Here is a 16938-nt window from a genome sequence, read left to right on the forward strand (position 1 = left end):
AATGATGTTGTTCATAAAATGTAATGAACATGTTCGTTATAGAACATTTAGTTCTAATTTGTCACTTTTAAAAGATCCCTGCCTTGCAAAGTATTTAACATTAAAAGCAGAATAAGACGTTTTGAAAAGCACTTAAATTATTAAATAGAAAACAACATAGAGTCAATAACCACTGAAAACAAGTTTGATTTTAAGAGACACAAACAGCAGATGACTCGTTAAAGGCAGCAGCCGATAGAAGAAAAAGTTTTTCTCTCTTTGAGAGAAACTCACTCCAGCTTGTTAGCTCAACAAATCTCAAATGTCTCGGGTCAAGGCAGCTTCACATCTAAGGTCGGACAAACAGAGAAACTTTGCAGTCAAACGGCTTGTTTGGCTGCTAGTTTAATGTAAGAAAATAATAAGTTGAGAAACTGTTGTTTTGTTTCAGGCTGTGACTCAACAGTGAAGTTTGAACAAAGCTCAAAGCAGAACTACAGTTTGATGGCACTAGAACACAAATTGCAGTAATTTTGTATGCATTTTGCTTTGTATAACTAGTATTTACTTCAAAAAACACAAGTGACACTACAAACTATACTTATCAAGTTCATTCATTGCTTTATAATTATAGAAGACATAATGTGAGTGCCACATTCTGTCCTCATCTCAGCTGACATTTTAAACACGCTAAAAAGTTTACACACGCACTGTCCGACAAATGTCACATCTGCAGCTCAATCGATTGTTCTGAAGTCTGACATGAATTCATTCATTCAGTCTGTGCTGCAAAAAAATCTACTATTTTCTTTAATTTCCACAATCCAAATTTTATTTTATCGAATTATTTTCATTTTCAATATACACAAATCTGCTCATAACTTTGTATTTTTGTCCATCTGGTGACATTATTTTAAAATACAACGATCAGTTACTCTGTGCTCAAGTAACCTTTTTACCAAATATTGTTTTACTCTTGAATATTTTTTTGACTGCCACTTGTTTACTTGACTAAAAATATGTTGAAGTTTTGCTAATTGAGTAAAATGTTTGGGTCATCCGTGGTTTTGACCTTTGACCCCTCCCATAGAGGTCATATAGTCAGACAGGATCTATTAGGCAGTAACCAAGTTTGACTTCCGAAATAAAAAACACAGTCAAGTGTAGATTTAACAAGGTTTTTATTATTTCCATAAATAAAAGTTTTGCTCAGGTTATTTCTGTCTTATATTAAAGTTTGTTTAATGATCTGAAAATACTTTTCCACATCACATAAACATTAAAATGTGCACAAACAGCGATGGCCAACTAAAGGCTGAAAAACCATTTTACAAGATAAGGAAACTTACAGCAAACAGCAGCATAACTAAACTGTTCAGCATTTGCATCATTCCTAAAATATCTACATTTTCAAAGTGATAAGATTATTTTTCTACTGATTTATTTGTACAAAGAGGAATGTGACAGTCTTAATGTTTTGTATTTAAAGTGTGCTTTAGATTCATTTGTGTCACCGTTAGTAAAAGTTCACACCCTCCATCTCACCTGCTTTTAGTGATGTTTGTAAAGCTGATGTGAAAATCTTTATTACACATTTTGAGACAAAAACATCGCGGCTCAGATGTAGTTTTCTTTTGGCACGAGGTCATTCAGGACAACGGCAGGTAAATCCGCCACGGTGGTGAAGGTGTTGAGGCGCGGCATCCTGTGAGACGTCGTCAGCACGCTTGACCCCTGACCTCCGTGCTTCTCTGTTCCTCTCCTGCGAGTCAGGGGGTTGAGACAGAGGTAGGACAGGAATTTATTGTGCAGCGAAGCGTAAATGAAGGGGTTGTAGCACGCCGAGCTCATGGCGAGCAGGTGAGCAGACACCTGGATGACGTTAATGTAATTCTTCCCCAGTATGGAGAAGTCTGTGTCCAGGTCACGGATCAGGTTCACCACCTGGAAAATAAGGCGTGTTATTGAAAGGCAAGAAACTGTAATATTTCAGAAATATGCAGTCCAATATAGAAAGCAAATCAACCTCTTGTAGCATGACCCGATCTGTTTTTGACCTTGGAGGTTCAATACTCCAAGATCTGCATGCAAAGTTTCTTTCATTGGGTGAATGAAATGCACTGAAACATTTCAAATATGCAGAACAAGGACATAGTTTGTGTCTGGTTTGTTTGGGGAAGTGTGAATGTGCCATCAAACTCTAATGCCCAGCAAAAAAGTGAAACCTTAGTTTTGATTTGTTTGAAGTGAAACCTGCTGCGGTGTGAATGCACATGTTAGCGGCAAGCAGACCAAAGACGGCTCCAGAATCAGGAGGTGGGCTAGAGTGCAAGGCATTCTGGGTAAATGCAATTAAAACAAGTTTATAACCTGTGCGAGAAATGGGTGGACATCTTTTACCAAAGACAAAATAGAAATCCTACAACTGATAAAATCTGTTGTTTTGCTACTTAGCTACTTCTGTACACTTCATGCTACATCAACCATTCAACTTTCACCATATTCTGCTGACTCAGGACGTTATGTCTATGTCTTTTGGTATTGACATCATCTACAGTTTATGAAATATTCAGCTTTTTACAATCATATTGAGACCCATTGAAATGAATGAAACATCCCATAATTCTGAAAAATTATGCTAAAAAATGTTCACAGCTAACTAATTCAGTGTACTTCCAGATTTTAACACCATTTAAACTATAAAATGTGGTCATATCCTCCAAATACTTCTGTTTATTTCAGGTTTTCCAGATTTAAGGTTTTGCTTGCAGTACGAACAGTCTTCAGAAAACCCAAACAAACCACTGGAACATTGTAACATAACCACTATGTTTGTTTTTGTTTTTTTCCTGGATAAATACATTGAAGAGTAAATGTATCATCTGATTTGTATAACAGTTGCTGTTATTTCATTGTAAAATTATTCCGCTTTGGATTTTTCATTTTGAATTTTGACTTTCAAAATTGAAAGATCCAGGCTATTCTTCTAGGATATTCAAGGAATATCCTGGCAGAATATCTTCTAGGATATTCTTCCATATCCTGGAAGAATGGAGAAATTCTTCCAGGATATGGAACTCTTTTGTGGACAATATTCGCATGAAAAAGGAACAGGAATATTTGGACATTTAACCATTTGGGTTTCTATACTGACATGAACTGAGTGAATTAAATCTAACCTAACCTTTTTTTTGAGTGATTTTTGGTTATTGATCAATTTATCAGGATAACTATTATTATTTCTTAGCTTGTGGTTTTTGTAATAAATCATTGTTGCTAAAACTCAACTAAATTTCATATTGAGTGGTTGGCTATTTATTTACTTCTCAAATTAACTGGTGTAACATATTTTACCTGATGCCTGTGACGTATCCCCCTTGTGTGAGTTCCGCTTAAATAGAAGCTGAATTTTACAATGTGAGAGCTAAATGTAACGCTAGCTCCAACCGCTCCTTCAAACCCCAATGTCATCATTTCCTACTGTAGCCCAGGGTAAAATCTGCCCTTTCACCCGCCTCTGCTGCTCCAGATGCAGCATCATTGGTCAGAATGACGGTCAGTCATGGAGCAGAAGTGATGGCCTGCTCCAGCTTTCCCAGTCAGCTGTGAGGGGGAGGTCAGCTGCTACAGGTTTGTGCTTCCAAACAACTAATTAATCGCTTTGTTTGTTATGCACTTTTAAAATATTATTTAGATCTGAACAACCAGTGAGCTTGGAGCCACAAAGTTTGTCTTGCACAGAACTGCGAATGGAACTGGTGAACAAAATGTTTGTTGTTTAGCATGGTGGTTTTTGTAGCCTCTGCTAATTGTTGGGTGGCGTCTGCAGCCAATTATTACCTTTTTAACTTATTAAACTCAATATGATTTTAATATGAGTTAGATGAGATATCTCTATTTTTGTCCTAAGACATACAGATTTGTTGACATAATTGCATTTGATTTATGTACCTGATCATTGAAAAGTGTCTAGCTAATTTGCAGTCTGGTAATTTACTGGTCCTGTTTATTTTAATGCAGGCCAGGTGACCCTTTTAGGGTTCAAGGATGGCGAGTTTCTGACTTTGAGGCAGCGGACCTGAAGGTTCCTCTACTGGTCTGGTAGGAGGCTGTGATGGTCTGCACCTCCACCTCACCATACAGACACACAAACCACTATTCATCTCTTCTCCGTTGACAACAAACTGGGCTTGGATATTTTCCCCTCACATACCTGGACTTACAAACCCCTGGACTTTTCAAATGTTGCCAGTTGGTCCCTGTGCTGACCTGCGACAATCAATGGGGAAATTTAGGGCTGTTGTTGCACAGTTTATGCACCTTCATCCGGACGATTTGCTGCAGTACTGTGTGATTGTATTTATTTTTTGGGTTCCATTTGTGTTTTTGTGATGTCCACTTAATTTTTTTTCTTCAAAATACCTGGTATTGAAAGCAGTTATTCTTTTGCATTTTTTTCTTTTAATTACTTCAGCTCCAGGGGTCATTCCTAAGTCTTCTGGTTTTATGTGTCATCCAGTCCCTTAGTAAACTAAACAGTGCTACACAAACCTCCTTCACAGGCTGTGATGCTTTGAGCGATAAATAGAATATAAGCTAAATGGACTAAACTTTATATACATGCATGTATATAAAGTTTAGTCCATTTAGCTTATATTCTATTTATCGCTCAAAGCATTTTTTTTTAGCAGTTTCAAACATCCAGTATTAATTTTTGCGTTTCTGCAGATGACAGGTTATCTTTAGTATTTCAGCTAGTTTTTGTTTTTATCTCATCTAACTTATAAACTATGACCTTACAGTTTAGCTTTGTAAACGGCGTTCTGCATACATTTCTAATGCTTTCTGACTGGAATTTTGTTTGTATTTTGCAGGTTTTTACTTTATTCTCTCACATTTCTGAAAGTCTTCTGCAGTCAACTTCTGCAATTTCCACTAAAAATATTCAGCTTACAGCATTCACAATGCAGAATTTCTAACGTTTTGTGAAGAAGGAAGTTGCTCTCAGTATCTTCTTTAGAGATCTACGTGTTGTTTCCTGTAGTGGTTCTTGTCTTGGTGCAGCGCCCCCGGAGGTGAGGAGGGGAACAGGTTTTGGTTCATTTGACTGCAGTGTGAAAGTGAATGGCAGCAGCTAAAAATGCAACAAATGTTGCAATTTTGATTCCCAGTTGAATCAAGTTCAGACTATCGGGTAAAATCACAACAGTCTCTGATTGGCTGCTTCCCAAAGGTGGGTTTAAACACTTTGAACCCACTTCAAGTGGGTTTCAATTTGACCTAATTTGTTGATCATTTTGATTTCCGTCTCTGGCTTTTGCCTTATAGATCATCCATTACATCATTGGTTTCTCGTCGGACCGTTGTTAGTTCTCCACTTTGCAGGAAGATTTGTTGTGGCCTCTGGCACCAAGCACTCTTCAGTAAATTCATTAAACCTGTAAAGTGGAAGATGGGCTCATGTCCTTGTTAGACAACACAACCCGCAGATCTTTAACTTGATTAATATGCAATAAATTGGATGACAGGACCGAACTTCACACAGGAAATCAATAATCTTCCCCATCGCCACATGCCTAATATAATTTAATTTGAGTCTGTTCATATATTTGGATTATTTTGGATAATATGATTCCATATTACCAGTTAAACATTTGTAAATGGGTTTCTTACCATTGCGTATTGACTCTGCATCAATAAAAGTGACTGAATGTGGTAAAAATTAACAGTTTCTACAGTTTTGTAGCTGCAATTTGTCATTGTTTAAGCTGTGTCAAAGAAACAGCAGAGTGCAGCTCAAAGTGTTATATAACTGCTGACTTGCTATTTTTCTCCATGTTTTCTCATTACAAGATCTGTATGTGCAGACATTGCAATGAAAGCCATGACTAATAAAACTAAATCTTTTTTAAAGCGATGGTCCAGTTTTAGAGCTTTCAGGCCCGTTGACGGTGCTTCTTATGTGCGCTGCTACGTGGCTTTTGGATGTACATGACTGATGTTTTATGATTCATGGCATCCACAAATAACCTAAACATTTTCTTCTTCTTATAGATCAGAAAATAATAATAATAACTTCTTAATGTTTTTAGTCTAGTTTGTAGTACATTTGAAATAAGACAAAACTAACTTATAAGTAACTTTTCAGCAAGATATGAGAGCTTATTTTAGGTAAATAATTCCTTAATATTGAGGAAAAGATACTAGTTCCATTGGTGGAAAAATGCTTTAAGTGAAATAATCTCCCAGTGGAACTAGTTCTTTAGACGTGTTTCTTCTTCATGTTCAAATTGCTTCCACCAGTGATCCAAGCCACACTGGTCTCTGAATTACCCTTAGTGTGTGTGTGCATGATTATTTTTGGTGTGGAATACCAACCAGTCCAGCATTTACTTTTCCTCTTGTTCATTTATTGCTGGAAATAGGCACCAGCTCCCCTTGAGACCCTTCAACAATAAGCAGCAAAGAAAATAAATGGATGGAATCTGGTTTGATTGGCTCCAGGACTGCAGGTTCAGGCATAAAATGGGCTTTAATCTGATTTCCTAACTCTCAAGAGATTCCCCTTTTCTACTCAGAATGTCAATCAGCGTGATGCTTCATTCCAGGGTATCTGCAGATTTCGGCAACTCAAATTTAAGACTTTTAAAGACCGCTGTGAATGAAACTTAAGACAGGTATCATAACAGAAACCTGCAGAAGAAAACTGCATATTAATACTATCAACCACTATAATACCGAGCCTATTTGAACAGAATGCATCTCGCTTTTCATTGGTTGGCAACAGAAGAGAGCCAGAAGCAAAATCAAACATCCAGTAAACTGATGATAAATTTGCTTGCTTACCAATGACAGATGCAAAACCTACCTAGCTAACAAGGGTATATTAGCAGCTGCAGCCTCAGCCGCCTAAAGTCGCAGAACGCAAACAAGGTTTTTGCGCACAACTCAAGCTTTTGCCTGAGAGATAAGTCATTCAAAGAAAATATGTAAGGCCTCTGATTAACGTATTTCAGGGCAACTTACATTTTTTTAATTAAGTTAAGAGATTTTTAAGGCCGTAATTTAAGATACATTAATTTGAAGGGAATATATTATGAAACATTCAAAGTTTACACGGCTTTGTACTTCCATTTGGGTCTGAGCAGCTTTTAAAAACAGCCCAGATGCTTAAAAACACACACACTCACAACTGTTTTATGGCAAAAAGTTTAAGTTTTCTGGTTCCTGGAAAATGTGCAATTTCAAAAGCCTCCTGAATGTTGAGTCACGCCATCACCTAGCAACCCTGGCTTAGCCTAGCCCGTCACCTAGCAGCTGAAGCAGAGCTCCAGCTCATTTGGTCAGCTTATTTTACCACTGTATGCGCTGTACAATGGCTGCTGGAAAAGACAAGTGTTTTGTTGTTGACTTACCATCCAGAAACCACTTTCTGCATTCTTGTGCAGGAGACTCCACTTCTGCTTTTCAAAGATGTACTGCTGTATATTTGTGCATTTGTTTGCAGTCATTTTCAGGAGCGAGTGTAAATGTTGAGTTGGGGGCCAGCAGAAGTTAATTTGGATGTAAAGTGACGGAGGCCCTAAAATATCTCAGTCTGAACTGACCAGACCAAAATGTCATTACCCAAGAATGATTTTGTGCAAAAAAATGTAATGAACATGTTTTCTAGACACCTATCACAACCTTCTCAACCTATTCAAGGAATCATGATAGGTCACCTTTAAGGCTTTTTAAAACTTTTTAAGGATATGCAGACAGCCTGTATTCATGTTTACCTGCAAGGGGAGCCAGGAGAAGGCAAAGCAGAGAACAGAAACCAGCAGCAGATAGAAGGTCTTCCTCCGCCGTCTACTCCAGGCGGCCCGTGCGCACCTCAGCTCGGGACATGCTGTCAAACTGGACGTGGTCCTCCGCTTCAGGTGGCAGGATATAGCACAGTAGGAAATGGACACAGCAGCCAGCGGGACAAAGTAGGAAAAGAAGAGGATGAAACAGGAGTAAATGAGTCTGCCTTGTTCCTGTCCATCCCAAAACTCCTCGCAGACCGCCATGTCCAGGCCCGCAGCGTGCAGGTCCAGGTAGACCGTGTGAAGCGCAGTCGGGGTGGAGAGCGCCAAAGAGGACAACCAGATCAGCATCACCAGGCAGCAGCAGAACTGGCATCCCACTCTCTTGCGAATGGGATACGCTACAACGATATAACGATCCACTGCGATGGCCATGAGGGACAGAACCGCTGCGTAAACAGCGGTGGACTGCATCACGGTCACAAAGTGACACATGTGGTACCCGAACACCCAACCGCGCCTGTCGAAGGCGTAGGAGGCCGTCAAAGGGACGCAGAAGACGCACATCACCAGGTCGACTAGCGCCAAGTTACTGATGAGGAAGTTAGTGGTGTTGTGTCTCTTTTTGTTGTACCAGATGAGAAAGAGGAGGAGGAGGTTCCCGGAGCAGGCGATCAGAACCACGACAGAGTAGAGCGGGATGAAGAGGAGCTTCAGGCTGAACAGTAGGTCGAAGCCGGAAAACGTGGGGACCGGAAACAGAGAGGGGTGGAAGAGGAGGTGGGAGGAGTTACAGCAGGAGGATGAAGAAAAGGAGGATGAAGAGTCAGAGGCCAGGGTCGAAGAGTTCACTCTGGAGAAATTCATCGCTTTCTCCCAGTCCATGTCTGCAGAAACGAAGACGGAGATGATTAGGTCGACATTCAAAAAGAAACTAAGACTCATTCCACCGATCCGATTATTTACATCTGTATCGTCCCGATACTGAAAAATATTCTAGATAGGGTATCAGTGATGATGTTTCCGGTCCATATGCTTTGGATTCTGAGCAACATCATGTTTTATTATTTATTTTACATTTACAATTCATAATTTAACTATTCTGAACTATTTGAAAGGTTTGTAGCAGTTTAATTTTGTCAGTTTTATTTTTATACTCCAAAATGAACTGACTGAACAAATTCAAATGATTTTTTTACATATCTGACCAAGATTGGGAAGTTATTGGTTTATTTAAGTATGCTGCACTGTTTCTAATTCAGTACATTTATCTCTTTTTATTTTTATTTTTTTTTTAAGAAAAGTTTTCAGTCAATTCAAAACTGTTTTCCTGTATTGGATAGACACCAGCCGATAATAAACCTTAGATATTGATATCAGTATCGGCATTGGAAGTGAAAAAAATGGACCGCTGCAACCCCAAGATTCAAAAACACAAAATCAGAATGAGTATTTTTGGTATAGTTTTAAGTGAGCATTTCTTAATACACTTGAAATAAGACAAAAACTTACAAGTAACCTTTTAACAAGACACAAGAGCTTGTCAATAAATTCTTAATATTGATGAAAATGTTCTAGTTCCACAATTAGGTTGTATCACGTTTCCAATTTTAGTGAAACGAGTATTTTTTTAAATCAATGTTAAATTATTTACTTCAAAGAAGCTCCTATATCTTGCTGAAAAAAGTTACTTGTAAGTTTATGTCATATTTCAAGTGTTTTAAGATACTTACACAAGAAACTAGACCAAAAATACTGAAGCCTTTGTGTTTTTGCAGAGCAATTAAAATATTTCATGTTAACTTTATGGTTGAACATTTCTATCAAACTTTATGATTTCAGTTTATTAAAAAAAAATAAATTTTTGGCTTGTGAAGTTTGGACACCCTTGGCTTGATGAGATGAGTCACATTAGAGGAGAATAATCAGCGGCCACTTCAGAGCTCTCCATCAAGCTCATTAAAGAACCTTCAGCGAGGCTTTTTGTCCCCGTCAACAAACCCAACACTTCTTAGTTTGCAGCTTTTATTCTCTGAGCCTCTCTAAATCTGATGCATCGGGTATTCATGAGAAGACCAGATGATGTGTTCAGCACACGTGAACCACGCTGAACATATCCTCAAACATCTTTACATGAAATTAAATACTCATTTACCCTTTACACGTGACGTCATTCGCATCGAAACTCGGCCCGCTCCGCCATGACGGACCTCAAAACAACCTGTGCGTTCCTGTAAAGCCTGTCGAAAAAACGCATATGTGGTGGCCTAATATCGCTTTTATTAAGCTGATTTCGCAGTAAAAAGTGGTCATAGGATACTTCGCGGTCAAACAGACACGGATACAAACCAAACCTGTCATTTTATTGTATAACTTTTAACGAGGAGCGATGGGCAGCAGCCGTCAGCCATAATGACTCGGTGTAACCGCGGACTTGCAGCGAACACTTTTTACAAGGTAAGAGTAACGTTCATATACTTTATAAGTAAGTATTATTAGAAAGATATGAAATATTGCATTATGGCGGAGGTAGCGTCTGACTATCAGTAACCATGGAAACGGTGCCGCACCGTCATGTAGCCTAGCATGTATGGTTAGCTACATACTGGTTAGCTGGTTAGCATCTCGTCTTCTGTACGTTTTTAATGCTGCTCCGGTGTAAAGGGAACCGCAGTTTATGACATAGTGACAAAAATAATGTGGTGTGAATTCAGGCAAAGTCGGTAATTTGATCACATCAGGAGGGAGGAGGTACGGGTCGGTTTCTAAGCTAGCTGTTTCCTACTTCTGTAAATACCGCCGTCTATGAGCCCCAACCAGGTTTGTTACGCTCAGAGTCAAATTTGTTTGACTTGAACAAGTAAAAGCCATTAATAAACTGGCAAAAACAACTTGGGAAAACAACTTAAGTCGTTCAGTTCAATACTCCCGATCTTCATTTCCGACGTAACATCATGGCGGCTAGAATGACTGAGTGACGTAGTTGCAAAGGTTCAATATCATCAGATATTAAACAAAAAAGTCAAGAAAGAGGACTTGATTTGCGGCTTTTGTTAAAAAAAAAAGATTAAAAACACTAAATAATTAAATATAATTCAATCTTCCAGATCAGAAAAAGATTAAACAGCAGCAAGACTCACTTTTACACTGGAGGTGGGTGGATACAGAACAATCTGTCTCTTTGTGTCAGTTTTGTGATTGAAAAGAGAACAAGTAGCAGGCATCAAGCACACAATCAGAAGAAATCCCATCTGAGATGCTGAAGCCCAGGTAGCAGTGATGCAAAAAGAGGCAACGCCTCATTACGTGTTCAACGCACTGTAGCGCAGAAATAAGTGCATCATAATGAGCCTGGCTACTGCATGTCTTTAGTCTGTCTCAAACTACCAAATTATTCCCAAAAATAATCCCAATCAAAACTTAAAATTAATATTTATACCATCTTGGTTTAAAGCTGCAACATAAAACAATGCTATTCTGACTTTAGACTTGTTTTAAGTCAACTATTCTTCTGTTTAATGCAACATACTGAAAGTATTTGACTATGTTTTGTCAGTGAAGTTCATATTAGAGGAAAAAGTACCTGTTAGTCCGGAGGCTCGGCACCTGTTAGTGTCTTCTATCTTGCAGGGAGTCCTGCCGTTGTGCAGAATTTCCTCCTCTGTGCTTTGAAATAAAGATGTGAGGTCGCTCTCTCTCTTTGTCAGTGGGCTTCACACACACAGACACACACAGACCACTCAGTATGTGATTGTGCGTGAGTCACCTCCACTATGATGGGGGGGAAAAAAAGAGTCTGTTGTAAATGTTCTTGAGGAAGTCTGATATTCAGATAGAAATCTCTTATTTAAAAAGGACGGGTGTAATTACCTCCAGATGATCCAGTCGGTGTATCAGAGATTAGCTGTGGTCACATTGAATTTTCTTTAATTCCTCCATATTACCCAGTGCTGTTAGACATGCCTTATACAACATTGTTAAAATTACATCACAAATTTCCTCCAGCGGTTGCTTTTTTAATACTTGTATCAGATAATTAAACATTCAAATCTAAATAAAGTTCAAAAACTAAGAATACATACATGTACTTTTTTATTTAGGTATGACGAAATAATTTTTAAAGATGTATGAGGTACTAGCTGCATGGTAATGACCTAATTATTTAGTTTAAAGGGGACAAATTATGCAAAATTCTCATTTTGCAGTTTTTTTTTCTTGCTTTATAGTTTTTACTGCTTCTTAAAACAGTCCAAGTGCTTGGCAATAAGTTGATGTTTTTGTGGTGTCTGGAAAACGAGTCGTTTCAAAAACCTCCCAATTGTTAAGTCACATTCAACTGGCACTGTGCCGTTGCTTAGCAACCTCAGAAGCCTAGTTTGTCACCTAGCAACCCAAGCTGAGCTCCAGTACGTTTGATCAGCTGGTTTTATTGCTCTATGCACTGTACAATGGCTGCTGGAAAAGACAAGTGTTTTTGTTGTTGACTTTCCAACCAGAAACCACTTGCTGCATTCTTGTTGATTGTACAGAAGGCTCTACTAATGCTTTTCAAAGATGTACGGTTGTATAATTACGCTGTTACAACCCCATCCCAAAACCCCTAAAGTAAATGCTGGCACTGGGCTTAACATAAAAGTCAGTCAATCCGAATATTTGATGTCAGTAACGGAACATAATTTATTTTACAATTCTGATAAAACAACTACAGGAGACAAAAAAAACAGGGAAGCTTTATGCTTCAGGGTCTCCAAGGCCAAAATAATAAACAAAACACCCCCTTATAATTATAAAATAAAACAACCACTTTCTAAAGCAGAACTAAAAGAAAATACAAAACCTAAACTCCCTTGCTAACCAAAAAACAGGAGAAAACAGTTTGCAACAAAAATGGCAGAGAACCCCTACCAGCTTCCACTGTGAACAGAAACACTTCTTAGACAATTATTCACCAAGATGCTCCCAGCAAGATCAGTTCAGGCCCCACAAACAGTCAGCTTCTCAAACAGGATCATGTCAGGTCAAGGCCCACTTCCTTTCCAAGGTAGGTCACCACTGCTTTGGCAAACTCACATTTTGCCAGATTCAAGGTGAGTGAGGCTTGAGCTAGACGAGCAAACACAGTTTTCAAAGTGTTAACATGATCAGTCCAGGATGATGAAGATGTCATGCTATCGATAAGCATGATAAAGACATTCCCGACACTGTGACAAACTCAAGAACATTAGATTGTGGCTGCGTCTCAGCAGACAGGAGTTGTTCTTTCAGAACCTTCAGTGGTCCTCTTGCACCATACCCAAAAACCAGTTCAGCAGGGCTAAAACCTAAAGACTCCTGTTTAGCTTCTCGGGCTGCAAACAGCAGAAAAGGAAGTCTTTCATCCCAGCTTTTGTCTGTCTCATGATAATATTTGCGCATATTGGCCTTGATAGTCTGATGCCATCTTTCTAGAGCGCCTTGTGACTGGGGGTGGTAAGGACTAGAGGAAACGTGTTCATACGCATCTCCTTGCAGCCATTTTAATGTGTTGGTGTAAACATTGAGTTTTACACTTTTGGGTGTGGCCAGCAGCAGCTTATTTAGATTTAAAGTGCCAAGATGCCCTGAAACAGCTCAGAATAGGCAGAACTGACCAGAATAAAATCTCATTATTTAAGAGTGATGTTCTGCAAAAAATTAAATGAACATGTCCCATATAGCCCAGACCTATCCTAACCTTTTTAAGGAAGCATAAGAGCACGGATGGATGTACAAATAAGCATCTTTCTGTATTATATATACATTGTAGTCACTGAAATTCACAGCTATTTCAGTCGACTAAAACAAAAAACAAGAGACCTAAATGCAACTACAACTAAAAGAAAATTGGCATGACATTTAATACTGAGGTTATCATGCATCTGATGATCTAAAACGTGTCAAAGTTGAGGCCTGTGGGCCAAATCTGGCCCGCCGTATCTTCTTATGTGGCCCTCTAGACTCCAGATGCCACATTTCATACATCAGCCAATTTTTTTTACCCAAACTCAAATAATGCATAATTATGCAAAGTCTTCTCAAAATTGGTCAAATCATTGAGTTTAAGTGATGTTAACTCCCACCTGTAGGTGGCGGTATTTGTCACTTCTATACCTCAAATAATGAAAGTCACATTTAATGTCATATATAAGTGCAAATATTACAAAATTCCCTGAAAACATTCCTAAATTAGCAACACTACATCTTCGATTTTGATTGCAAAAAATCATAAAAACAATCATTAAATCCCATGAAAAGATGTTCAATATTAGCTAATTTTAAAAAGTACAGCTTTTTATTAATATTTTAGCAGTTTTATGTTTTATCTATGCATTCTGGCAGATCCTTTGAACACATTAATGATTTTGATGTGGCCCAAAATGAAAAAAAATTGACGTCCCTGATCTAAAACATTTAAATGCGAGAAAAAGAAGTAAACTTTTTCCAGAGAAAAATACATTTTTCACGTCTCTGTTGGCGGAATCACCAGATCTTGACTTCCTGGAATCGTGAACGAATTGCGTCACATCTCCTGCAGTGAGGTACATCAGAAAACAAAACAAAACACTTGTTTGCTGAAGAGAAGAGCTGATTGAAACATGAGGAGACAAACTGGACGCCTCAGTAGCTGGAAACACATTAAACTTTCATAATAATGACTTGGGAATCATGACCTTTATTGTTTGGGTCTTTAAAGTCAGCGTGACACTGACTGTCAAAAACAACCCAGAATTCATTACTAGTCAGCTCTGTTCATGTAGAGCGAAGGATTATTAGAGCCAGAATAATCTTATTTTTCCATAATTTTCTCCCAGAATATTTATGATCTCATCAAGATTGTGTTAAAATACACGCATGGACAAAGTTGTTAATGACTGAAAAACTCATTCTGGTCACTGAAATAACTTCATTCATTTATTTTAAATTATTCTGTTGAACCAAAATCAATTTCAGTGATTAATTTTCAGGTCATTTCAGTTTTAAGATGTTTCAGTGACCAAAAAACTTCAAGTTCCACTTGCAGATTATTTCACTTATAACAAGACATTTCTCCTAAATTATAAATGAAATAATCCACCAGTGAAACTAATACTTTTTAAAAAAAAATCAATATTAATTAATTATTTACTTTAGAAAAGCTCATATAACTCACTGAAAGATTACTGGTAAGTTAGTTTTTTTATTTATTTGAAGTGAAATAAGATGGTTGCACTAGAATGTCTAATTTCTAAAATTTAAAATTTAATCTCAGTATACTTGAAATAAGACAAAACTAAGACTCAGCAGTTGGTTTTAAATAAATAATTCCCTATTATTTTAAAAAGTACTAGTTCTATTGACAGATTATTTCACTTAAAACACAATATTATTCCCACATTATAAGTGAAATAATCCACCAGGGGAACCAGAACTTTTTCATCAATATTGAGGACTTATTTACTTACAAAAAGCTGTAAGTCACTGAAAGGTTACTTGTAAGTTAGTTTATTTGAATTGTTCTAATATATTTGAACTAGACAGAAAAACCTGAAATAACCAGGTTGTGATAAGCAGCATAAAGTTTAAATATTTGTCAGTTTCTGACAATAAAAGTTTGATTTTTTTACGTCTCTAAATGTTGGGTTCTTTCCTGACGCTGCTGTTGGATTTACTGAGGATTTTTCCACCTGTTTCTGTCTGCAGGAGTTTTTTCACCTGGTTCATCTGAGGTTACTGGGAGTCTTTTCTGTGGAGTTATTAGACTGCTGAGCAGACAAATCCTCCAAGAAAGCCAAGTGGCCGATTCCCTCTCCTGTGTGATGAGTTCCTTGTGCAGAATATAACGTTTTATTGCTGCAGCCTCCTCAGAGTGTGACTGTCAGCGGCAAGCCTCAGGTCTAACATGTGACCACGGCCACAGCAGTCGTTTCTTGGTTCTACCTTTTTATTCTCCAAATGGAGCGTTGCCACATGCAGGGAAGGCAACCTCACGTGTGTCCACCCATTGTGTGCAGGTATAAGTGGCTCACTTTAAGACGATGGCGCTCTTTTTGAGAAAATGTTGGTTCTCTCAAGCAGGAAATCAGGTGGGACTCATGGCAGACCTCCTGGGGATTGACTCTTATTCATCAATTTTGAATATGCAGCTATTAAATATTCATTTATTTATCAAGATCTGTTTGCATTTTGATTTCCAATCCGATTTATTATTTATGTCTGGCATAAGGTTGATTTCCTTGTTTATGCCAAACATGAAAAATAATTTCATTTCAGACTCATATTTCCAAAGAACATTATCCTGGTCTTTGTTGATATTCTTTGTATCAAACTTCAGTTACACCCAGAGGTGGGTAGAGTTCCTAAAAATTGTACTCAAGTAAAAGTAGTACTACTTCAACATATTTTTACTCAAGTAAAAGTAAAAGGTAGCCATCCAAAAAGTTATTAAAGTAAGAGTAAATAGTATTTGGTAAAAAGTCTACTCAAACACTGAGCAACAAATCAAATTATCAATAATTTAATAGTTAGAAATTTCATAATCGGATGGATCAAAATGTAAAGTTAAGTGAACAGTTTTGTATTTTAAGGACCAAAATCAGACAAATGAAATGTTTCCAAATCAGTTTCTTTAAATAGAGAATTTCTGAAACTTTATACAAACTACAGGTGTGTGTGTGAGTCTGGTGAATTTTTAATTGAAACCTGTTTGTTTTTCATTCAGTGCATAGAGAATCCAGACATTACTCAAGTAAGAGTAGCAATACTTCACAATTAAATTACTCTAGTAAAAGTAAAAAGTTCAGTGTAGTAAAAATACTCAATTGTTTCAAAAACGTTACTCAAGTAAATGTAATCTAGTAAATGTAATGAGTTACTTCCCAACTCTGATCACATCATTATGTCACTATGGAGACAGTTAAAGACACAAATCAGCATTTAGATTCCCTAGTTGTCAGGATTTCCCTGTTCTCTCTAGCCATTACAAATGCATGCAAAACTTTGTCAATATTCCTCTAATACCTAAAAAAAAAGCCACAATTTTGCAATTGTTAAATAAGAAATGTAATAAAAATCACATGTGAATAAGTTTCTTTACATGTTAAGTCATTAAAAACTAGCTAACCTACTGTAAAGGAGCTGCAGCTCCTCTTGGGTTGCTAGGAGCCCGGTTGGG

General features: G+C 37.6%; 1 protein-coding gene and 1 long non-coding RNA gene across 2 annotated transcripts; one reads left to right on the forward strand and one right to left on the reverse strand.

The window, feature by feature from the left end:
- Nucleotides 1-1145: 1145 nt before the first annotated feature.
- On the reverse strand, nt 1146-11534 carry prlh2r (prolactin releasing hormone 2 receptor). The gene is made up of 3 exons (XM_007561144.2): nt 11353-11534; nt 7758-8656; nt 1146-1923 (listed from the first exon to the last, which is right to left on the reverse strand). Exons 2-3 carry the CDS (start codon nt 8652-8654, stop codon nt 1597-1599), a joined length of 1224 nt encoding a protein of 407 aa, XP_007561206.1. The 5' UTR covers nt 8655-8656; nt 11353-11534; the 3' UTR covers nt 1146-1596.
- Nucleotides 9915-15937, forward strand: LOC103144251 (uncharacterized). The gene is made up of 2 exons (XR_476902.2): nt 9915-10226; nt 15468-15937. It is a non-coding gene; the product is annotated as an uncharacterized LOC103144251 (long non-coding RNA).
- The last annotated feature ends 1001 nt before the right edge of the window (nt 15938-16938 follow it).

The sequence above is a fragment of the Poecilia formosa genome, unplaced genomic scaffold (genome assembly GCF_000485575.1).
Source record: "Poecilia formosa unplaced genomic scaffold, Poecilia_formosa-5.1.2 Scaffold123, whole genome shotgun sequence".
NCBI lineage: Eukaryota > Metazoa > Chordata > Actinopteri > Cyprinodontiformes > Poeciliidae > Poecilia > Poecilia formosa.

Excerpts from the sequence above, each read along its gene's own strand:
- prlh2r (XM_007561144.2), bottom strand. The coding sequence starts at position 8,654 with ATGGACTGGGAGAAAGCGATGAATTTCTCCAGAGTGAACTCTTCGACC. Across the intron at positions 1,924-7,757 it reads TCTCCTGGCTCCCCTTGCAG|GTGGTGAACCTGATCCGTGA; the intron begins GTAAACATGAAT and ends CTTATTTTCCAG.